Here is a 25,204-nt window from a genome sequence, read left to right as displayed (position 1 = left end):
CCTAACCTTACACTTAAAGGAGCTACAAAAAGAATACATAAAATTCAAACCAGCAGAAGGAAAGAAATCATAAAGATTAGAACAGAAATAATCTATACAGAAACTAAAAAAAAAGAATAGGTCAATGAAACCAGGAGATGGTTCTTTGAAAAGATCAACAAAGTTGATAAACCTCTAGCCAGACTCATCAGAAAAACAAAACAAAAAAAAAGATAGGGCTCAAAAAAACAAAATCACAAATGAAAGACAAGAAATAACAAACGACACCAAAGAAATAAAGGATTTTAAGAGAACATTATGAAAAATTATATGCCAACAACTGGACAACTACTGATAAATAAATTAAGATTGCAGGATACAAAATCAATGCACAGAAATCTGTTGCATTTCTATATACTAATAATGAAGCAGCAGAAAGAAAAATTCAGGAAACAATCCCATTTACAGCTGCACCCAAAAAAATCCATTTATGATAAAAACCCTCAACAAACTATGGTTAGAGGAGGCATACTTCAACAATAAAGGCCTTATATGAAAAATCCACAGTGAACATCATATTCAATAGGGCAGAAACTGAGAGGTTTTCCCCGAAGGTCAGGGATAAGTCAAGGATGCCCACTCTCACCACTTCACTTGTATTCCACATAGTACTAGAAGTCCTAGCCACAGCAATCAGACAACAGAAAGAAATAAAAGGCATCTGCATTGGTAAGGAAGAAGTGAAACTTTTGCCATTTGCAAACAACATGACACTATATATAGAAAACCCCAAAGACTCCATTGGAAAACTACTTCTTTATGCTACACACAAAAATAAGCTCAAAATGGATGAAAGACCTCAATGTGAGACATGAAACCACAAAAATCCTCTAAGAGATCCCAGGCAGTAATGTCTCTGACACGGGCCATAGCGACATCTTTCTAGGTAGGTCTTCGGAGGCAAGGAAAACAAAAGCAAAAATAAACGACAGGACTACAGAGAAATAACAAGCTTCTAACATAGCAAAGGAAACAACCAACAACAAAAGAGAACCTACTGAAGGGGGGAAGGTAATTTGCAAATAACTTATCATCCAATAAAGGGTTATGTGACCTAACTATATCAAGAACTTAGATAGCTCAACACCAAAAAACCCCATCCAATTAAAAGTGGGCAGAAGACATGAACAGACATTTCTACCAAGAAGACACACAGACGGCCAAGAGACGTGTGAAAAGATGCTCATCCCTGATCTTCAAGGAAATGCAAATCAAAACCACAATGAGATACCACCTCACACCTGTCAGAATGACTAAAATCAAAAACACAAGAAACAAGTGTGGAGGAGCATGTGGACAAAAAGGAACCCTCTTGCACTGTTGGTAGGAATGCAAACTGGTGCAGCCACTGTGGAAAACAGTGTAGAGGTTCCTGAAAAAATTAAACATAGAACCATCTTACAATCTGTAATTGCACTACCATTTACCCAAAGAATATGAAAACACTAATTTGAAGGGAGACATGCACCCTTATGTTTATGGCAGCATTACCTATAATAGCCAAACTATGGAAGCAGCCCAAGTGTCCATCAAAAGATGAATAAAGAAGATGTAATGTGATACACACACACACACACACACACACACACACAAATACTATTCAGTCATAAAAAAAAGAAAATGATCTTGCCATTTGCAAAGGGCATGGTTGGATCTAGAGTATCAAGCTATGTGAAATAAGCCAACCCGAGAAAAACAAATTCTGTATGATTCCACTCACATGTAAAATTTAAGAAACAAAGCAAATGAACAAAGGAAAAGAAAGAGAGAGAGAAACCAAAAAACTATCTCTTAACTAAAGGGAACAAACAGATGACCAGAGGAGAGGTGGGTGGGAAGACGAGTGAAGGAATACACTTACCTTGAGGAGCACTGAGTAGTATATGGAATCCCTAAATCACTGTATTGTATGCCTGATATTAATACACTGCTGTATGTTAGCTACACGGGAATTAAAATTTTTTAAATAAATTTAAAAAAAACTACTATTTTAAAATAAATTTTAAAAAAACTAAAAAAGTGTAATTTTAATATCAAAATCTGAAGGCAAGATTTAATAAAAGATTATCTTGTATTAAAGATAAAAACAGATCATTTCAACTTATAATTGTAAATGCAAAAATACTAAACAAAATTCTAGCAAACCGATGTAAAATATTTGTTTAAAGAATAAGCACACTGGGGTGCCTGGGTGGCTCAGTCCGTTAAAAGTCTGCCTTCAGGGGCGCCTGGGTGGCTCAATAGGTTAAGCCTCTGCCTTTGGCTCAGGTCCTGGTCTCAGGGTCCTGGGATTGAGCCCTACATCGGGCTCTCTGCTCAGCGGGGAGCCTGCTTCCCTCTCTCTCTGCCTGCCTCTGTCCCTACTTGTGATCTCTCTCTGTCAAATAAATAAATAAAATCTTTAAAAAAAAGGAAAAAGAAAAAGAGTCTGCCTTCAGCTGGGGTCATGGTCCCAGGGTCCTGGGATGGAACCCCGCATCAGGCTCCCTGCTCAGGGGGAAGCCTGCTTCTCCCTCTCCTCCCTGCTTGTGTTCCCTCTCTCGCTGTCTCTCCCTCTCTGTCAAATAAATTTTAAAAATCTTTAAAAATAAAGAAAGAAAGAAAAAAAGAAAGAATAACCACACTATATTAAGTCAAGTTTATCACAGGAATACAATACGGTTTAACATTTTAAAATGTATTAATGACATCAACAAGCAAAAGGTCTAAGATTATCTCAGTGTAAGTGAAAATTCATGTAATAAAATATAGTCCTGTTAAAAAATAGTAAAATAACTAGAAGATCTTTATTTTTAATATTGATTGTAATGCTAACTGTAAACCTACATTCAATATTTCTTAAAAAATGAAAAGAGAACTATGCCAACTATCACATTATTTTATAATATTGTCCTAGAAACTCAGACAAATGCAGTAAGAAATTAATAAATGATAATCCAACCCTTAGAATTAGGTGTTAGCTAGCTTTCCTGTATGTCAGAAATAACAAGCTCTATTTATTAACAGAACAGCCAGTTCACCAGAGCAACAAAAGAATCAAATACCTAGAAAATCTCTATAAATACTAAGTGAAGTTTATTAAATCTACTATAATCCATACCCTTATTCAATTTCAATCACAACCCTAATAAGATATTTCTTAACACCGTGTATCAGACTTCACGTGTAGGAAGCAGCTGATAAAAAGAGTAAACTCTCTCCCTCAGCCACCACTGTCCCCACCACCACTTCAGCTCAGACTCACCTCCCTGGGTTACTGGACAGACCTCTCCGCTGAGCTCCCAGCTCCTGTGCAGGATGAACTTTTCAATGTAAAATTTGAACCCTCTGGCACACGGGTCTCTCTGCCTCTGCCACCTTCTGCAGCCTCAAGGGGTCACCCTCCTCCCTTTCACACCAGTCTTACCGTCACTAACCAAAGCTCCTAGAACTGAATGGACAAATAACCTTGGCTACCGGGTACCTCAATACCCACCAACTCCTTCTGAAAAGCCTATCCTCCTATTCCTCGTCTTCAAAAGTCAGTGAAGTCCTCCGTCCTCTAGAAAGCCTTTTACGATTGCCTCTAGTCACACGTATAGCCCCTAATCTAGATTTTCACAGACTCTTGTGCACTGACCTAGGAAGGCATGTGTCACAGGGCTCTGTAATCACTGCTCTGTCTGTTCACGTCACTAGGAAACACGGAGCAGATCCAAGAGCGGGGGACGAGGAAGTCAAGGAGAAGTGGGGAGAGTCTGAGAACACCTAACAGGATGTCACTGAAGGCCCAGGAAACGAAGACATCCAAGTAAGAAGACTCCTTCAACCTCGAAAGAATGAAGAAGACTACCAAAATGTCTGTTACGGAGCTGAAGATTTTCCCTTGGAAACTCAGAAAAAGCAAACAAAGACTCTACCCACCTACAACTTCGATTAGTCAAAGTACCACGCCGTCAAGAGGGAAGCACAGAGGAACAGCTTTCAGCCTTTCCCGTTCCAACCCTTCCTTCTTCTTCCAGGGATAGAAAGAGTCTAGTCCTGGTTATCGAGAGAAGAGTTCCATTAAGAGTAAGAGACATAGGGACACCTGGGTGGCTCAGTTGGTTAAGTGGCTGCCTTCGGCTCAGGTCATGATCCCAGCGTCCTGGGATCGAGTCCCACATCAGGCTCCTTGCTCGGCGGGGAGCCTGCTTCTCCCTCTGCCTCGCCTACCACTCTGTCTGCCTGTGCTCACTCGCTCTCTCTAACAAATAGATAAATTTTTAAAAAATTTAAAAAAAAAAAGTAAGAGACATATACAGAAATAGAAGTATAAGCAGAGAAAATTAAAGTAATATGCTTGCCAACTCAGATTCTAGAGTCAGAGATATTAATGGCTTAAAATGAACAAGAGCTTCGAGCTAAAAAAAAAAGAAAGAAAGAAAAAAAGTAGTAAGAAGTCCATATAGTCCCCCGGCCCCCTCCCCAGGCTCTACTCTTAAACGGAGAAAGTCAAGAAATGAATTCCATCTATTGTCACTTGTCAGTACTTGACTCAAAAGGACAATATACCGAACCCTGGCAGCAAGAAAAACAGATCTTAAAAATGTCAAGGCAACAGGAATGGGAAGCCGTGAGCCCACGGGAGGTAACATACTATGGCTGCCCAATGGACAAGAGACTAAGGACTCTGCCCAGGGAGCACACGTCATTTACTCTAACATCGGCCATGAACCAGTGCTACCGCCCCGGAAAAGGAGCAGCTCACGGGAACTTGGTCTCAGACTTTCACTCCGCACTTACAGTGACTCGGGGAGCAGGAGGAGGCGATTTCTGTTGCTGTCAGACCTGACCCTTTTTCAAAAGGGAGGGAAAAACATACCATCTCTTCACTCATTCAAACACTTAACCCATTTCCACTACAAACGAATATGGGTACAGACTACGTTAGGCACTTGGCAGGACCAGGAGAGCAGGCATGATTTAGAAAGGCAGGAATAAAACATGCTGGAGGCCCAGGGGGACGGGAGGAAGCCGCAAGAGGAGGCTGGAGAAGCTGGTGGTGCCACACCACCCAGGGCCTTATGAGCCACGTGTTGGAGTTTACTTTAAAAACATTAAGAGGTGCCAGTGAAGGGTCTTAAGCAAGTAAGTGATCTGGCCAGACGTCTTTTTAAAAGTTCTTGGGCTGCGGTGTGGGGAATGAACAAAGAAAAATAATCTCAAAAGGAGAAGACCAGTTAGGAAACTGGTGAAGCCAATCAGGTGAACAAGTACTATGAAATAAAGCAGAGAAAAACACAGCAAATACCAGAGAATGATGCCCACCAGTCTGGAAATGAAGGAATAACGGTATTTAGAAACCGCTACCACACACTCCCACAGCCTAGATGAAATCTACTGCTCTATTTGCACTATAGCTGCCCTGCCAATCTCCACCCGAAGTTATCCCCAACCTCTCACCAGATAAATCCTCTTCCCCCACTACCCTAATTTTATCAACCAGCTGTCCAATTCGGTAGCCACCTGGCCCATGTGGCTATTTACATTAATTAAAGTTCATTTTCAAATTTAGTTTCTCAGTAGCAACAGCCACAGTTCAAGTCTTCACCAGCAGCAGATGGCTAGTGGCTACTGAGCGCCCGGCACGGAGAGAGAGCATTTCCATCGCTGCAGAAAGATCTTACCGGATGGTGCTTCACTACAGGTATACCTAAATCTGCCCCTTCACTAGGTAAGCCCATTTAAAAACAACACAGTCATCTGAGAGGCACCTGTGAAGGCAGACTCGGCTCACTGTCTCGTGCCCACACCTGGTATATTAATAAGCTTCACGGTGTAGTGAAGAATCATGGTGTACAAACCACCAGACAGGCCCTGTGTTTTGGCTCATTAATCCTCACTGTGCTCTGAAGAAATAGAAAGGCAGCAGGCATCACCCATGTTTTATAGGTGAGGACACCAAGGCACAGAAATTAACCTGCCTGAGGCTATAAAGTCAATAATGGAGTCACAAATAAAAGCTGAATTCCCTAACGCCCTGACCAGTGCTCCATTCATTAAAGTAGTCATGGCTGATTTAAGAACCCAAGGATGGAAACTACTCAGTTTCACCCGACCCAAACAACCATTTGCTTTAGCAAATGGCTGGCTATACCCACAGGAGGGTCATACCTATTGGTCCACGTGCACGTCTACACACACACACACACACAGATATAGACAGATGATACGTGTGTGCGCGTACACACATGCAAGCCAGAAAAATAAAAATATGGAAAAATGGTACCCCTTGAGTGTGCCCCAACACTCTCACCACATGTGATAGAAAATAAAGATATCAGACCCACTTTCTGAAACTAACAGCACCAAGGTACTCCTGCATTATTAGTTTTTCAATTATGCTATAAAAAATATTACAACCTAAAAGCTCTGCATTCTATAATTCTTGTTTGCCTCTGTAATCAAAGGAAGCGTGACTTTCGTGTGCTCTTTCCAAACCTATATAAGCAACGGGGACATGAAGAGGCAGTTCTTCTATTTCCATTTCAACTCCCTCATTAACTGAAAAGAGTAAAATAATATATAGGGAGACATGAACCAAGTTATAGATTAAAGATATAAAATCCATATACGGCAATTGCTTGTGACACTCTTGACAATAGCAATTTTAAAATGTAGCCGCCAGCATTCGCTAATGCATCTCTGTGCCCTGACACTGCAAAACAATTTACCCTGAGCTTCATTTGACTGATGTGGAAAGTCTAAGAAATAACTTGATAGCACTTGCCCAACATCTGAATTCTTACATATTTTAACTATATATGCAGAAAAAGCATAAAAAAATAGAATTTTTAAAACAAATCTAAAGTACATGTAAAGAAGCATATAAAATAGTTATTTCTATGCTTCTAATTCTTTTCTCATTAATAAGTATGACTCAATCTACAGAATATAACTAAGTGAATTTATGCAGAAAAATCAAAGCTTCCGAAATTAATTTGCCAATCGTTTCTAAAGTAAACAAGCAAGTCTTCCTCAAAAATGTAACTACTCCAAAGGAAAAGGGCACGAACGCTGATTTTAAATACAGACTATAATGGTCACGTCTAACCTCAGTTGTGAAAGGCAAAAAAGAGAGCCACCCATCTGGGTCTCCCAGGGTGTATTCCATCACAGTCTTGACTCAGGAATACAAGTCAACTGAACAACAGTATTTAAGCTGAACGACTTACACGGCGTTCCTGGAGGCTCCGTAGGAAAGTAAGAGCTTGACTATATCCAAGTGTCCGTTCTTGGCAGCATCATGAAGCGGTGAGTCATTCTGATAGCCAGTGGTGTTCACCAATGCCTTATGCTGTAGCAACAACTCCACTACCTTCAGGTGCCCATGATTGCAGGCTTCATGCTAATTAAGTAGTAAGAAAAGAAGGGAGAAAGGTGATGAGAAGAACGATGTCTAGTATCATAATAAAATTGCACTTTAGAAAAATAAATGTGAACTTCAGTCAGTAAATTGGTTCCTACCTAAAAATTCATACAGACCGTAAGTGTTGACCCAGAGTAAAGCTCTGTTAATAATCTTAATGATCAGATACATGATGATCGAGATCTATGCAACTGATGGAAAAAGGGGTTATTTATCTGAGCCTTTGGTCACCTACTTTTTTTTTAAGAAAATGTAGTTGACCAACTCTATATATGTATAAACCAACTCTAGTTCCTAAACTCTTCCACAGTAAAAAATTACAAACAACAAAAAACTCAAAGTATTTAACAACTAGATCATGCATAAAAAGTGAAATTTTCCACGGCCGAATAGCATTCACTAAATCAGGTACTTAGCCATATGCTAAGTGGGGCACCCACACATATATATAACCACCCCACAAAGTGAATATCCAGGAGAGAGTATTTACAAAACAATCTTCTCTATTTGCTGAAGCTACAGATTACTGTATGGCTCGTGTCGATAACAGAAATAACAGGGTAACGGCTCAAAAAGAATGAATGACGTAACGGGTAACAATGCAATATTCAAGATGCCTCACGTGCAAATCTTTCCTCATGTCTAACGAACTGTTAACGAAGCCACAATGCTGTCCTCCCATAAATCTCTAGCATACTGTGCTTTTTATGTATATCTATTCAATTCATAAAAAGAAATACCACGTGAAATGTCTGTAAGGTCTATTTCTAGGAGAAAGGAAGCCAAATCAGACATTGGGTCCTCTAATAAATCACTCATCAAACTTTACTACAATTTGCCTTACTGGCTTCGAAAAACAAAAACCAAAACCAAACAAACTAACAAACAAAAAACTCACCTTTCTCTGAAGAGGCTAGTTAGCCTGTGGAGTCAAAACAACAAAGTAACTTTGATCCAGACTAACCCCTCCCAGCTTAGAAATTTGGTGAGAATTTATTTTACACAACTTTGAGCCTTTTTGATACCTGGCCTAATGAAAATCTCCCAATTTCTATGATAAATTTCCAGCTCATGGGGTAAGTTTTTACCTCCTCTACTGATATTACTACAGCTGTCTTCAAATTGCCCACAACGAGCCCTAATAGCATTTGTTTCCATGAATTTGTGCCATTTCTTTTCCAGACTATACTTCACATTGCATCTTTAGTAATAATAAAAGATTTTTTTAATGTTTAATGTAAGCCAAGATTTTCTACTACCCCTCTATATTTGCAATTAGGTAGGGTATAAATGAGGCTACAACAGATCCTCAGTGAGAATCACTGCCTTGTGATACGATCCTGTACCCTGTTCCTCTGACCTCTCTTTGTTCCAAGAAATCTGGTTCCAGTGACATGCAATGTGGCAAAAGGGAGCCTCATGTCGGTTATAGCAGTCACCTCCATATGTGGGCTACATTAAGCAATATAGTGTGGCTCAATTCCGAAATCTAAAGGTAGTCAGTGAAAATGTAGCCAATTTCTTACCTGTCACAATTCAAAAGTTAGATGAAAAATCATCACTTTCCCTTACTTGGTAAAAATTTAAGTTCTTCAGATTAAAAAGAGTGTATACTGCAGAAGATAATATATAGACAACTACATAACTATAAAGTATAGTAACTATAAAACATAAGCAAAATGAGAATATAAAACAAATAGGAAACTACCAATGGTGTCCATCCAGCATGATCTTTAACGTTTGGGTCACTTCCATTTTGTAAGAGGTATTCAACAGAAGGTATGTCGCCCTAGTAGAACAATGAAAAAATAAAAAGAAATTAAAATCATCAAAAAAGAAAAGAAGATATTGAGATTCGGGTTTGGTTTGAAGATTCAGTCTTCTTAAAGATAGAATCAAACTTAAATCTTTTCTCTAATGCCTAGTGTTCATGAATCATAAGAAAGAAGTAATATATGGATGAACTATTCTGAGGTACCAAGTCATGAAGTCATACAGTCCATCCTTGAATATCAAGTACAAAATCCCTGCGATTAGCAACCCTTATCAAAAGTCATTTCAAAATACCAAATAAAGGGCACTAGCCAAAAATCAACTGATGATAATGAAGTATTTAAAGTCATCACTTCATTTGTGAAAAACATCCTTTTTGAGCATGCATTAAAGTAATTTCCAAGTACTGTTTAAAGCAAAATTACGGCTAAGAAGGTTACTCAGTTAAAACTGCCAAAAATTGTTTTCTTATTGACAGTTACTCCATTTATCCTTAATACATCAATTCAGTTTATATTCACTTTATTTGCTCTTATTTTTCTAGGCAAAAGCAAGGCTTATTTTCTCTAAATACTTCTGGCATAGCTTACTCTGAAAAAGGCTGAATAAGTTACATATGGCAAAAGTTACACCTATGACAAAGCTCTGTTCAACTGGTTTTGTGAAGAGTTTTAGGGAGAAGGACATCTCTCTTCTCCCACTCCCAACCCTACTGGTTGGATTATCTAGAAATCATTAAATCTCCTAAAAACAGTAACTTTTATTTGCTTGTTTTGGGCTACCTCTCAAACACAGCAAATCTTATGATGATAGCTTACTTAGTTTTCTACTGAAAAAAAGGAGGCTTGCAACATACATCTTTATGTTCCTAAATTAACAAAATGACCCTAAATGCTTAATGGATCTAAAAAATAAACGTTATATATGTTTCAAATCAACTGCCTAGCTTCAGTTAAAAAAACATTTTCCCACAGAAATCTTAGGGGTGCAAATTCTATACCTGTAGTACAAGTTAACATTTAGTTAGCAACATTCAATCTATCTTCAAGTCAATTCCAAATAAAACTAGGAACACATCTGTCAAGATACAAATTTGAATTTTTTTTTAATTTATGTATTTATTTGATAGAGAGAGAGACAGCGAGAGAGGGAACACAGGCAGGGGGAATGGTAGAGGGAGAAGCAGGCTCCCTGCGGAGCAGATGCGGGGCTCGATGCTGGAACCCTGGGATCATGACCTGAGCCAAAGGCAGACATTTAACGACTGAGCCACCCAGGCGCCCCTTGAATTTTTTTAAACAATCCCATGAATCGCTTCTCAGCCTTTTGGCTAAGATCAAGTGAAACAATCCCATGAATGTAGAGGCAGATGAACTGCCAGAACCACATACATTCATACATTTCCAACCATCAACATGAAAGTATCCACACACACACACACACACACACACACACACACACACACAAAACACAATAAGCCCTCTAAAAGACTTCCTCATTCTAACTCTACACAGTAGTCACAAAAACACATTAACCTAAAGAAGCCCATAAAATAATATAAACACAACTATGGGATGAAGAATCACGGGGAAACAGTCACAAAGAAACAGTGACAATCTAAAGACTCTAGACAGTGGCATTTGCTAGACAGTGGCATTTTTCTTTCATGCCGTCTTGTCATACTATCAAAGTGTCTTCTGTGAACAAACCACCCCCAGACTTCCCTGAAACACATACCCAGTATGCAAACTGCTTGTTATTTATACCCACCCTGCTTTCTCCTCCCTAGTACTTAAAAGCCTGTCATAATTCCATTGTTCTACTTTATGTAAATTTAATGTCATGCACATAAATAAAATTATGAAAATTATAGATAGAGTCCACACCAAATGAGTAAGCTTGAACCAGTATGGAGTTTCTGGGAAATAAATTAACTTTTGCTTCTGATTTCTTTAAATTATTGTCTTTGCTAACAGAATATTTTCTGAATAATAAGTACTCACTTTCAGACTCCCCACAACGTAAAAGAATAATTGAGATTTTCTTAAACCACAGCAAGAAAAAAAAATCATCTAAGGAGTTTTTCCCAATGCTTGTAAGAAATTTTAAATGGATTTGGTATTTTCAAGTAATACCTAAGAAGCTAAACATAAAGGGAAATGTGTACCACAATCAATTTTCTTATTGCTAAACTTTTGTTCAAAAAGATCCTTCACACATCCACACATGTTACAGCAGTATAAATTAACTTTCCAAACACACACACACACACACACACACACACACACACACACAATTTTCCTAATTATAAAGACCAGCTCTTCTAAAATACAATTAAGAATATTTTGATAAAAATGGTACCAGACATTATAATAATGACAACTTATCCCAAATGGTTAAGCTTTTCCACACAAATGAACTAATCAGCTACCTAAAACTTCTTCTAGATATTGTTAAAAAATTGTTCTTAGTCATCCAGAATGAAGCTCTAAAATATATTAAATACTTCCCTGGCTTCTCAGACTTTACTGAATAAAACAGTTTCACAGATGATTCTGACAACCTAGTCCATGATGGCAAGTTCCCAATAATAAGGAGGTTCAGTATTATAAAAGTGGTGGGTGACAGAGAAATGGATACTGAATCTAAAAGATGTTCTAGAAATTAAAATCTTGAAAATATCATGCTGCAAGTTTGCTTGAGTCCTTTACTACTTTCTCAGGAAGGTAGCATGAAGGACAGGTAGTAACATGACTTTATACACAACATGAATGCCTTAAAATTCAATGAATTTACAAAGCCAAATCCTAAAGGAGACTCCTCACAAGGGATGTTCTCTCTACCCAGGAGATTCCCATCACCTTTGTTAAGTGTATCATGCCTTGTAAGTTGCCTTCAAAATATGATTCATTATGTCTGCATCAAAAGTGTATCATGACATGCCAAGGCCAAGCCTTTTTTCTATTTCATGATACATTCAATGCTATGGCATGAATTATGAGTAATCATTACCATTTTAAGAATCTGCTAGAAATTTGAGGATGTTTACTCCAGCAACTACAAATCTTTAAAGAAAGGTGACATAATAAAATAACAAATCGAAATTTTCTCTATGTCTAAAGAAATATCAAGTACTAAGTTTTTAAAAATGGAACCAGAAGAATAAATAACAAGTGTTTATTGTAGTTTCTACTTAGGAGGAACACTTTCTCATAAAATCTCACATTTATGACATAATGTTCTCAGTAGCATTTTAACTATAGGTGACATTTACATTCAAATACACCTAGAAACACGGGCAATAAAGAGAACTGACTGGATCTCAACTTATGTTCTGGTTAAATGAGAATGTGCACAACATCCCAGACATCCTATTAATGAATATTCTGCTTGAAATTCCACAGTGTAATAAAATGAAAGTATAAATAAGGAATTAAAGAATAATCCTCTGTGGGGTTGGCATCCAAATAGTGCTCAATGTCCAAAAATTAGATGGCTCATCTGTAAATCCATGATTCTAAGGGAAAAAAGGATTTGAGAACTAATAATACAAACAGAATCTGCCGGCAACAGAGTAGCTGTCTACGTTCAGGTAGCCTGAATTTAGGCAGACTGAATATTTACTAAGACCCTTCTGTTGCCAAGTACAGAGGTTATCAAGATAAATAAGGTAACAGATGCCTTCCATTAACCCAGAAATCCACTTCCAGGAATTTATCCTAAAGATACACCCCCTCACATATGAAACAAAGATTGCTTACCACAGCATTGTTCATAAAAGCAAAAGAATAGGGGCGCCTGGGTGGCTCAGTGGGTTAAAGCCTCTGCCTTCGGCTCAGGTCATGATCTCAGGGTCCTGGGATCGAGCCCCGCATCGGGCTCTCTGCTCAGCACCGAGCCTGCTTCCCTTCCTCTCTCTCTCTCTCTGCCTGCCTGTCTGCCTACTTGTGATCTCTATCTGATAAATAAAATCTTTAAAAAAAAAAAAAAAAAAAGCAAAAGAATAGAAACAAACAGGCGTCTATCAGTAAGGGACTAGTTAAAAATAACTCATAGAAAAAATTCATAGAAAGCAATGCAACTACGAAAATATACAGAAATCTCTGTCCTAATATGAAAGCATTCGTTTATATTTACATAAAGAAATTCACAAAGGACACACAAGTAAGAAAGGTGAGTAGGAAAAAGGGCTTGCCAGTAATAGGGTGGCTAGGAGCCAAAATGGAAGTGAAGTTTTCTACTACAAATACTTTTATTCTTATTTTTAAAACATGCAGTTATTACTCATATTTTGAAATTAAATTTTAAATGAAGAATATGCTCTAAATAACCACAATATTTGAGTCATGCCATAAGCAGAAAGCTAAATGAATATAGATACAAACAAAATAATGTCACCATAGAGAAGAAACTGACTCTAGGAATTCTGAGACTTATTAAAAAGGTAGGATGTAAACTGGATTTTGAAGGTTATATAAAAAGATCCAGGAAGGAAAAAGGAAGCACGTAAAGGAAAGAATTTAAGAGTCAGAGAAAAGAACACGTGAAAAGTATTGGTAGCATTAATGAACGTACCTGAATAATTCATAAAACTAAATAAAGTTCAGTGTGACAAGAGAATGGAATGGGGTTCAGATCATGACGGCATAGAAAATTTGCTCACTTATTCATCAAATTCACCTGTTATGTTCCAGGCAATGTTCTAGATCTTGAAGATATAACAGTGAACAAACAGAATTCTTGCTCTCGTTCTAAAGAGAAAGGCAAGAAACTAAGAGATATTTAATTATGTCAGGAAATAACAGGAAGAAATATAAAACAAGCAGGGCTGCTACTTTAGGTAAGCTAGGAAGTCCCTCTGACATTTGAGCAAAAGCCTGAAGGAGGATGAATGCACTGGGCTGTGTAGGCCATGGGAAGGGCTGTGGATTTTATTTTAAGTGGGCTGGGAAGTTACGGTAGGGGAACAGAGAATGACAAATTTTGACTTGGGTCAAAATTTATTCTGGCTTCCATATAGGATCTGAATACAGGAAGTGTACAGGAAAGCAGGGCAAGAAATTAGGAAGCTAACTTCAGTGGTGATGGTTAGAATAATCACCCCCCGGGGCACCTGGATGGCTCAGTGGGTTAAAGCCTCTGCCTTCGGCTCAGGTCATGATCCCGGGGTCCTGGGATCGAGCCCCGCATCGGGCTCTCTGCTCAGTGGGGAGCCTGCTTCCCCCCCCACCGCCCCGTCTCTGGCTGCCACTCTGCCTACTTGTGATCTCTGCCTGTCAAATAAATAAATAAATAAATCTTTAAAAAAAAAAAAATAATAATCACCCCCCCTACCCCTGCAAAACTATCTGTGTCCTAACCCCCAGAACTTGAATATGTTATATCTTTGTATGTTATACAAAAGGGACTTTGTCATGTGCTACAATTTCTACTATATTTTAGGGTACTGAGCTTCGATGGGGGAGATTCTGCTGCACTGTCTGGGTCACCCCAGTCTAACCATAGGAGTTGTATAGAAGCATCTGCTGTTGCAAGCTTTGAAGACAGGGGAACAGGGGGCCACAAACTAAAGAACAAGAGAATGGGGGCACCTGGTTGGCTCAGTCAGTGGAGGGTGCAGACTCTTGGATCTCGGGATTGTGAGTTCAAGGCCCCATATTGGGTGTAGAGATTACTAAAAAAAAAAAAGAGAGAGAGAGAAAGGGAGAGAACGGCCCTCAGCAGAAAGTCAGCAAGAAACAGGATCTCGGTCCTCCAACCACAAGGATCTATCCAGTTCTGTGCAACATCCCAAATAAGCAAGGGAACGGGTTCTCTCTTAGAGCCTCTAGAATGTAACACAGGTGACAAACTGATTTTAGTCCAGTGAGACCCATATTGGCCTTCTAACCTATAGAACTGTTGAAGAAGGAAAAAGAAGAAGAAGAAGAAAAGAGGGAGAAGAAAGGAGAAGAAAGAAGAAAGAACAAGAACAAGAACAAGAAGAAAGAAAAATTAATTTGCCTTGTTTTAAGTCACTAAATATGTAGTAACTTGCTATGACAGCAACAGGAAACATGAGGTCAGGGCGAGAAAGATAAGTAACTTCCACTAAGGTAGTAGCTGTGAAAAGGTTATACCCAAGAAAGATGCCAAGAGACAGGTACATGGCAAGGTATTGAAGAACTTTTATCAATGACGTTAGCAAGATCAGAGATGATTCTGTAAAGCCGTACCTGCATAGGAGAAGCTAACTAGCTGGGAGAACTTGCCCAATACAACTGCTGGGGGGAGGGGTCCTCTACCCTCAGTACACACACCAAGCAAGTGCACTCGCAGAAGCTGACTGGAACAATGGAAATGGCTAGTCTACCGAGACACTCTGGGAAAGAACATCAACCACAAAAATCCACCTCTGACAGCAAAAACTTGGTACCGCCCCTGATCTAGCTTGGCTCCTGAAAGGTCATCAGATCTACATTCCATTCAGCCACAGTAAATCTTTCCTCTTCCCCTGCTCCTTGCTCCATTTTTACTATCTGAACTTCAGAGCCACCTCAAATCTTTTCCTAAAGTAGGTGGGCACAAAACATAAATCGAGATAGCAGAATCACAGTATGTGGTTTTCTAGTACACACAGATCATTCATTCTTGCCTGCAAGTGAGAAACTAGGGCAGAAAATGAAATGAATACTATTTATAAAAAGATAAATATCCTGATAAATCCACTGGGATTTTTCCCAAGTATTTGTTCTATCAAAATCAACCTGGGTGGGGGGGTTTTCATTTAACTCATTAACAAATTTTTAAGAGTGCATCTTTGTTAAATAGTAACTTAAAAACAACAGAAGTCAGTTAGCTTTTTTTTTTTTTTTAAGATTTTATTTATTTATTTGACAGACAGAGATCACAAGTAGGCAGAGAGGCAGGCAGAGAGAGAGAGAGGAGGAAGCAGGCTTCCCACCGAGCAGAGAGCCCGATGTGGGGCTCTATCCCAGGACCCCGGGATCGTGACCCGAGCCGAAGGCAGAGCCACCCAGGTGCCCCTCAGTTAGCTTTTCTTAAAAGTACTGTATCAGAATCTGCCAACTAATGACAATAACAGTATTTGCTAAAATTCAAGAGAATCAAATGGGTAATTTTAACACGAGCAATACTCTTCCTAGATAAATAATAATCCTTCAATGGAGAAAATTTACAAGATAGCATCTTTTTTTTCCCCTGGTCTTAAAATTCTGTGTCTTTTTTCCATTGCTGAGGCCTAGGGTAGGAAAACTATGGCCTATAGGCCAGACACATGATTTTACACGTCAAATTTTATTGGTTTACGTACATATTGTCTATGGCTGCTTCTGAACTACGGGCAGACAGGGCAGACAGGAATAATTGTAGAGACTGTACGTCCCACGAAGCTGAAAATGTTTACTCTGCCCCTTTAAGAAAGAGTCTGTCAAACCATGGCCTAGCTCCTAGAGATCTTCATTAGTAAAGATAAATTACTATTATGGTTAAAAGAAAAATTCTCTACCAATGAAAACGGAGGCTTGCCTGGTGGTCTGAAAATAATTACCAGAAAGCAAAATGTAGAAACTAAAGCAGTCTACATTCTTATGCATTAGTCAGAAAAATGAAAAAATTATTATTATGCTAGCTACTTATGTCTAATGAAGCGTTTATAGCATTATAAAGTTAAGATTATAATAGCTTATGGGCATATATATTAAATATATAACAAGCAGGACAAAAAATACAGTCTGATTTTTTAAATTAATGCTTTGCAAAAAATAAACTAAAGTATAACTGGGACAAACTCCGAAAATTCAAGTTGTTCAAAGGACATGTATGTAGAAACTAGCTGTTTTCCTCCTCCCTGGTATCAGATATAGAATATTCTATATTCACCATTTATTAGAATATAAAGCAAGGAAAAATAAACAAATAAAAATAAAACCCTAGGGGCGCCTGGGTGGCTCAGTCCATTAAACGTCTGCCTTCAGCTCAGGTCATGATCCCAGGGTCCTAGGATGGAGAGTCCCTGCATCGGGCTCCCTGCTCAGTGGGAAGCCTGCTTCTCCTTCTTCTCCCCGCTCCTACTGTCTCTCACTATCTCGGTCTCTCACAAATAAATAAATAAAGTCTTTAAAAAAATAAAATAAATTAAAAAAATAAAACTCTTAACAGTTGGGGAAACTCCTTTTTGTGATTTTCCCTTTCTCCATACAAAAATATAGGAAGGCCTGGACTCAATGTCTACTCCATGTTCTTCCCTGATGTTTCATGTTGCCTACCAGCTGTCTGTTTGGGGATCTCCAATGGCTTCCAGATCTCCCGAAGTTCTCTATCCATGCAAAAGACCCAAGGATTTCCTGTGAATTTACTAACAGATCATAAAAGCTATCCGAACTCAGTCCTAAGCTCTCCCATATTTTATTTTGGTAACACTTGCATGAGATCACAAAGTCTGTGAAGCTATGGTGCTAACAGCTGCCCATATGTGCAGTTCTTGAGTCGGTTGCAAAGATGAACCCTTGCAAGTATGTCTCATGCCTGACAAATGGGCTAGGTTCCCAAAAATTCCCACTACCGCACCTCCAGTGTTAAGGCAGTAAATAAAGAGAGGTAACTTTAATGAGCAGGCTCGTAAAAGAAACGGCTGGCTGTGGGATACAGACAAAGTCCCTCATGGTCAACCACGGGGCCATTTCTGAGAGTCAAATGTCCAGGTCACTGGAAAAATGTACAGACCACATCTTTCAACCCTGCAAATCATGGCAGTGCCCACTACAAGCACGCACCACACGCAAGTCTGTGGCCTCCCACACAGTCCTCAGCTCTCTGGCTAGGTAAAGATGTGCTGCCAGCAGTAACATGGCAATTGTCTATATTCATAAAGCAAGCAGGAGAACGTGGTGAAACTCAACAAAACCATTAAGGAATAGACAAATGAAAGCCCTTGGCAAAGCAGAAGCTGGAATATTGAAATATTCATTTTCTCCTACAAGATCATGCTCCTCGGGCCCAGGGGCCACTGCTCTGAGGTGGGGATACAGTCCCTGCAAATTTTTTTCTCTGGTTCAAAGCATCACATGTGGTAGGCTAATTATCCTCGTCATCTTACATCACTGTCCCTAAGCCCTGCAGAAACTGCTTTATGGCTGGTCTCACCCCCAAATTGTATTTCAGAGTAAGCATCCTACCTTAATTGAAGCAATATGAAGCAGAGTCTCTCCTCTATGATTTCTTTTCACAGCCAGAAGGCTAGTGGGTGACAGCTTCACTGCTGAGGGGCTGGACATCATCCGTCTGTAACTCGGGCTGTTCAGTGCGGACGGTGGTGTACCTGGGGAGAGGCTCGTGGACTCGTCTGATACATTACTGTTTTTCCTCCTCAGAGTGTCACCAACTTTGAGTTTGCTCGAGGGTGGTGAGGAGCAGCCAGGCAACGGTTTGTTATCTGCAAGCACTATGTGCTGTCTGCTGGTGCCAGGAATGCTGCTCCTGCAACGCTTAGGGACGGGACTGGACGGTCCGCTGCGATGGCCGCGTCGCCCACTGGGACCTGACGGACGAGGATTCTCACAGAGCTTCTTCTCGGGAGTCACATCTTCACTCCTGCCCTCCGTTTCTGGAGATTCTATGTGCTCAGCCAACGGTAAAGAGACTTCAGTGAAGCTGCCACAACCCTGTGATTCCGCGACAGAGCCACTGGCGAGTAAGTCTATTTCACCATTTGTCCGAGGACTGGCGATGACAGATGGCTGGCTGCAGAAAGACACCAGCTTCTCCTTCAACTCCTCTTTGGAGTCAAGTTCACCATCTTCCTTCTCTGCCTCTAAGTTCCATTCTTGGTTGATTTCAGCTAAAGTTTTCTTTTTTTGTTTTTTTCTAGATCTTGTAGAAGCCTTTTTAGCCCTCTCAGAAACACTTGTTGGGGGACTTGCAGAAACAAATTCGTACATGGAGGCCTGCCGAGCACCCTCATCATTTATCACCTGAGGCTGGGTTTGCACTGAAACTTTACTCACAACGTATCGCACCTTCTTACTTCGAGGACTGAACCACATTTTTATTGAATTCTTCTTATTTTCTGCATCATTAAATAAATTTCCCCTAGATGTAGCTTCTTCCAAATCTGATAGAAAAAAAAAGGAAAAGAAATCTGTTACGTGAACTTAATCTCCCCCATCTTGAGCTCCAAAAGAATTGCTTTTTTAGTTCTCCTAAGTTATATCACATTTCTGTACCTCTTTCTCCCCTCCTAGACTGTAAGTTCCTCGAGAGCAGATATTCACTTACTGAACAAATATTTACAGAGTCCTACTTTAATTCCAGACAACATTCTAGGGACTGGCGATACAACAGAGAACAAAATATGGATCTTAAATTCCACTGGGGATGGGCAGAATATGCAAATAAATAAGTAGAACATACAGCATGCTGACAGTAGTAAGAACCACGGAGAAAAGATATATTGGATGGACAGGCAGGCCAATGTGGGATTTAATAAGCAGTAGTCAAAAAAATTTAAGACTTGTTAAATGATGCTTAATTTTTTAAAAGACTTCTGGAAAACAATGAACATACTACAATAATCAATAATTCACTACAAAAATCAACAATTCACTACATGGCTAAGCTGAAGGAAAATCATATGATTTTGTCAACAGATATGGGGGAAAAAGACAAAAACCAATATCCATTTATGATTTTAAAAAACGAATCACCAAGTTAGGGATAGAAAGGAAATCTTCAACCTGATGAAGGACATCTACAAAAATACACAGAGCTACTATCCTCCTTAATAGCAAAGGACCGCAATTACCATTTTGTTCCTACTATCAAGAACAAGGCAAGGATGTGTGTTCTCACCACTTCTATTCAGCAACATAGAGAAAGGTTATCCTAGATAGCACACCAAAGTAAGAAAAAGATACAAAAATTAATAAAAAAAATTTAAAAAAAGATATAGAAGGCACAGAGATTACACAGGAAGATATAAAACTCTTATGTATTTATAATTGACTTGCATCACTGTATAGAATATCCCAAAGAATTTTTTTTTTAATTTAATGAAACTAACAAGTAACTTTAACTTACCAAGGTCACAGAACACAAAGTCAATATAGCAAGTTCAACTTCAACTCTATTTCTACAGAATAACAATGAACAAATGCAGAATGAAAATTTTTTTTAATTGGTAGTATTTATAATAGTGCAAAAAAACGAAGTACTTAAAGTAAATCTAATCAAGTATGTACAAGTTATGAAAATTATAAAACACCGTTCATGAATAGGAAGACTCAGAATTGCCAAGATGTCAATTCTCACCAATAGATCTACAGACTATAATATAATCCAATGAAAATTCCAGGCTTTTTTTGTAAAAACAGACAAGCTGATTCTAAAACTTACATGAGAAAGCAAAGGAGCTACAATATGGAAAGCAAAAGACCTGAATAGCCAAATCAATGCTGAAGAACAACAGAACTAGAGAACTCACATTACCAAACTTCAACGACTTCAGACAAAATCAATCTAGGGGATTAAAGACAATGGTCACAACTCTTTAGGTCCACCTAATAAAACCTCAAGCTACATAAACCAGAATGGGAATGAATGAACTACAACAACATACTCGAATATATTCTTGAGCAAAAGAAGGCAGATACAAAAGAATACATAAAAATAGCTAAAATGAATCTGATATGTTAAGTCAAAATAGTGATTATCCAATAACATTAGTAATTATCCAATAACTCCCCTGAGGAAAGGAGTTAGTGACTCAAAAGGGGCAAGAGGGGTTTCCAGAATATTGTTGATTTTTCTGGGTAAGTTCAGTCTGTGAAAATTCACCAAGCTATAGTTATAATGTGTATACTATTAAGAATTCTTTTAACTCTTTGTTAATAACCAGATATTAAAACACAAAGATTCAGTAGAGCTTATAAAAGAAAGGAATCACTGCTCTAAGTAGACCAGGTGCCACATTTGTGGGTGAGTATTCTTGTACAAACACCTTGCTGTGTTAGCTAACGTCATCAAGGACGGCCTCTCTGCGAAGCTCACTTCCGAGATGAGACCTCACAACAAATGACAAAAGGGAAACAACCACATAAGGATCTAGGAAAGTGGTTCCCAAGTACAAGGAAGAGCAAGTACCAAGGTCCTAAGTTGGAAATGATTTAGCACATTCAATGGACAGAAAGCCACTGTGGCTGGAGCATGGAGAAGGAGAAGAAAATTGAGTCCAAGAGGTAAGCAGAAGCGTTCTGTAGAGTCAGCCTCAAGTTTTACTGCTGGTGTTCCTCCTTCCATCAGCCTCTCAAGTGGGAGGGCTTGGGACTTCTCCATCTGCAGTCACTCCCTTGGTAACCTTCCATCTATCTATCGATAGATACAAGAAAAACTTCAAATGGCTACGCAGAGCCCAGACCTCTCCCATGAACTCCAGACTGATATTCAACTGCTTACTAAACAGCTCTTACATGCAAGTCTTCTCCTATTAAGTATCTCACACTGAACATGACCAAAATGAGCTCCTGATCCCAGCCCTCCCAAACCTGCTCCTCCTACAGTGTCCCCATCTCAGGAAATGACACAGCATCGATCCAGTAGTTCAGAACGAACACTTAGGAATCAAACTTAGCTCTGTCTCTTTCATATCCTATATGCAAAATGCAGTTCTACCTGCAAAATACACCCAAAATCTGACAAAATAAATCCAAATTCACTTACTGCCTCCATTCCTGCTAATACGATATAAGACACCATCATTTTGCCCTAGATTATTATAATAACCTCCTAAATCATCTCCCTGATTATGTACTTACTTTCTCTCCCATAAGTGTATTCTTAATACAGCAGTCAGTGATCCTTTTATAATTGGTCAAATCATGTCACTAAAACCTTCCAGACTTCCCCTTGACTCTGAATAAAAGCCAAAATGTTAGTAGCCATCTAACAGGTCAGAAACAACCTGACCTTCCATTACCTTCCTGATCCCATTTCCTGTTCTCTCCCTACTCCATTCAAGCCACTGGATTTCCTTGCTGTTTCTCAAACCAATAAAATGTTTTATGTAAGTCAGACGGCATGACTACATCTGTGTTTAACAAGATCAGCCTTGACTGGAGAGAAAACAGATTGGAAGAAGGCAATGGGTAAGAGGCCAAAGTAGGAGTATAAGTAGAAGATAACAGACTGGGAAGGTGGTAAAAAGGGAAAAAAAAAAAAAAAAAAAAACCTCTTTGAAAAGTATTCAGGAGATAAAATTTACAGAATTTGGTGATAAAGTGAGTACAAGACAGTGGCAGTGACAAAGATGATAAGATGATTCACATGTTTCTGGCTTACACCACGGAAGGCACACAGAAGCACTGATGTGGGGGACACAAGCTGCCAGGGATCCTGAGAAACCTGTATGTCTCTGCAGGGTATGGCAAGAAGACAAGGTCCTGGCTGCTCTTTACCCAGGCCACTTTTCAGGACTGTGTTCGCAGCAATCCTGAGGGATATGGTAGTCTCTCCCTGCGGGGAAAAAAAGCAGGCCTATTTCTGCTTACTATGAAAAGTCAATTCCCCAAGGTTAGAGTTCATTTCCTATATTGCAACCCACTGTGTGTGCAGGAATCCATGATGAGGCTTTGCCAATTATGATCAAAGATGAAAAATTGCTAAATAAAACATTAGCAAATCAAATCCAGGAATTTCCAAGGCAATACAGTAAGATGTTTGCAAATTTTAAATGTATATACCCTTTCACAAAGCAATTTCACTTCTAGTCATCTTTCTTACCAAATACTGAAAATATCCACACATGTACCTGCAAACACAAATGTGTAAGAATGGTAACGGCAACAGTATTTGAACAGCATAAATTAGGGGGAAAAGTCAGTGTTCATCAGTCAGCAATCAGTTAACTATGGAGCACTTAGACTATAAAATCTTATGCGGTCACTATATTTGTCAATGGACAATCCAAAGATCTACAAGACACTTTTACACATAGCACAATCCCATTTGTGTTCTAAAAGTTCTACTGCATTTATGTCCAAATATTTTCATAAATTCATAAAAGAAAAAGGAGAAAGTTAAACAATGAAAACAGTACCTCTGTAAAAGAAAGGGATTTTCTACTTTTCAGCTGAGGAAAAAGGGTAGAGGAGGACTTTCACACTACTTTATATACACTTTTATACAGCTTAGTCGGTTGTAAAAAAGAATGCTCTTTTATTTCTTATGTCAACTAAACAAACAGAAAACAAAACTTGTTTAAGGTTATAAACTTGGTTCCTCAAAGAGCTGGGATTTGAAGCCATAGCTATTTTTACTAAATAAACATTAAAACTTTTCAGCAAGCATATCCTATATGCGATATTGTAATGTAAGAAAGTGTATTTGGTCTTCATCTATGGCTCCCGGTACAGAGGTTCAAAAACCCTAGTAATTTCCTAGAGAATCCATAGGGGTATCTTTTGTTTTAAGTATTTAGTCACATTTCCAGGGCCTAGGGCAGTTTCAGAGTAATAAAGAGGAAGTGGATGTCTTCTCTTATGCATCACAGCTTTTTTCAACCGCACCTAAGCTCCCCTTAAGGAGGTGACTTCTGGAGTCCCTCTAAGGATGGGGGCTGGTTGCCCAGGGAACCAATCAAGATCCCAGTTACAACCTGCAGTCTCACCCTCAACCTTCAAGAAGGGAGAAGAGCTACATGTTGAATCAATCACCAATGGCCACGGGTTTAATCAATTGTGCCTATGTAATGAAGGTTTTTCTTTCTTTAAAAGAAAAAACCCAAAAGGAAGGGTTTGGAGAACTTCCACATTGGTGAACACATTGCTTAGCGAGTGGCACACCCAGAGACGGCATATAAACTCCACTCCCACACTCCTTGACCTACATGAAATCTCTTCTATCTGGCTGCTCCTGAGTTATCTCCATTTACAATGAACAGTAATCTAATAAGTAAAACATTTTCTTGAGTGAGCCACTCTAGCAGATCAACCAAACCCAAGGATGTCATGGGAACCTCCAACACAGAGTCAGCATCTGAAGTGGGGGGGTAGGGGGAGTCTTGTGGGACTGAGCTTTTAACCTCGGGCTCTGACATTATCTGCAGGCAGGCAGTGTCAGAATTGAGTGAAAGAAATTGTAGGAGACAGAATGGCTAAATGTGTAGAAAATGTAGAAAACCTACACATATGACATCAGAATGAAACAGAGGAAACATACAGGCAAAGTGAGTTTTTCTTCAGACTATATATATTATAATCTCTATATGGATCGTATTTGTTTAGACCTACCAATCTTGCCCATTAACAATGCTTACGAAACAGTCAGTGAGTGAGTTGTATAGTGATCTACTTTCTGATTCTGTCAGTGATCCCCCTTTCAAGTTGTCTTATTATGTTTTTGTCTTTAAGCCCATTCATTTCTCTTTAAAAAAACATTCGCTGAACATTCTTTCCTCCCACTGCACACAGACAGGTAAAACCAACCCAGGTCAGCCCCGCAGAGTGGTGAGCACGGTCAACGGTGCTCAAAAAATGCTGATGAATAAATTATTTGATATCTGCTCTTAAACCCTCACAAGTATTTATATGAAAGGTTAGATTTTTAAGGCCTAGAAGAAAACTTGAGAATCATATATTCAATTCTCTCATGGAAAGATGAGAAATTAAAGTTAAAAAGAAAGGAGAGGGAGGTCGGTCACCCAATCCAGCACTCCCCTCCTCCACACCAACTAGATTACCAAGAGGCTCTTTCAGTCAAAGAGAGAGCACAGGAACAGCAGGTTAAACTGGAAAACCACCACCTTTCAGGATTAACAATGCCTGACAAATAATTTCCTACTGCCTGATAACTCATTCTCCAAATTAACACAGACTTAATCTCCTTTGACCAACTAGAGTACTTGGAATGTTTTATTCATTCTACTTAAAAGAGAAAGGAAGCTATATGATTATGTTTTTCTCCTGAGAAGTCACTCTTCATTCAAGATCAAGAAAACCCTTTATAGGCCTT

The 25,204-nt window shown here is 39.0% G+C and overlaps 1 protein-coding gene across 1 annotated transcript in view; it reads right to left on the bottom strand.

Moving 5' to 3' along the window:
• BARD1 (BRCA1 associated RING domain 1) overlaps window positions 1-25,204 on the bottom strand; it is an 80,613-nt gene that overhangs the window by 31,260 nt on the left and 24,149 nt on the right. The window contains exons 4-6 of the mRNA XM_080798423.1: window positions 18,379-19,313; window positions 9,138-9,218; window positions 7,236-7,408 (exon numbers count right to left, since the gene is read on the bottom strand). Of these exons, the coding sequence (XP_080654549.1) occupies window positions 7,236-7,408; window positions 9,138-9,218; window positions 18,379-19,313 (1,189 nt within the window). The remainder of the gene's footprint in view (window positions 1-7,235; window positions 7,409-9,137; window positions 9,219-18,378; window positions 19,314-25,204) is intronic.

Source organism: Martes martes, assembly GCF_963455335.1.
Source record: "Martes martes genome assembly, chromosome: 3".
NCBI classification, from domain to species: domain Eukaryota; kingdom Metazoa; phylum Chordata; class Mammalia; order Carnivora; family Mustelidae; genus Martes; species Martes martes.
The sequence above is the reverse complement of the archived record's forward strand: the minus strand, read 5'-3'. Positions and strand labels throughout refer to the sequence as shown.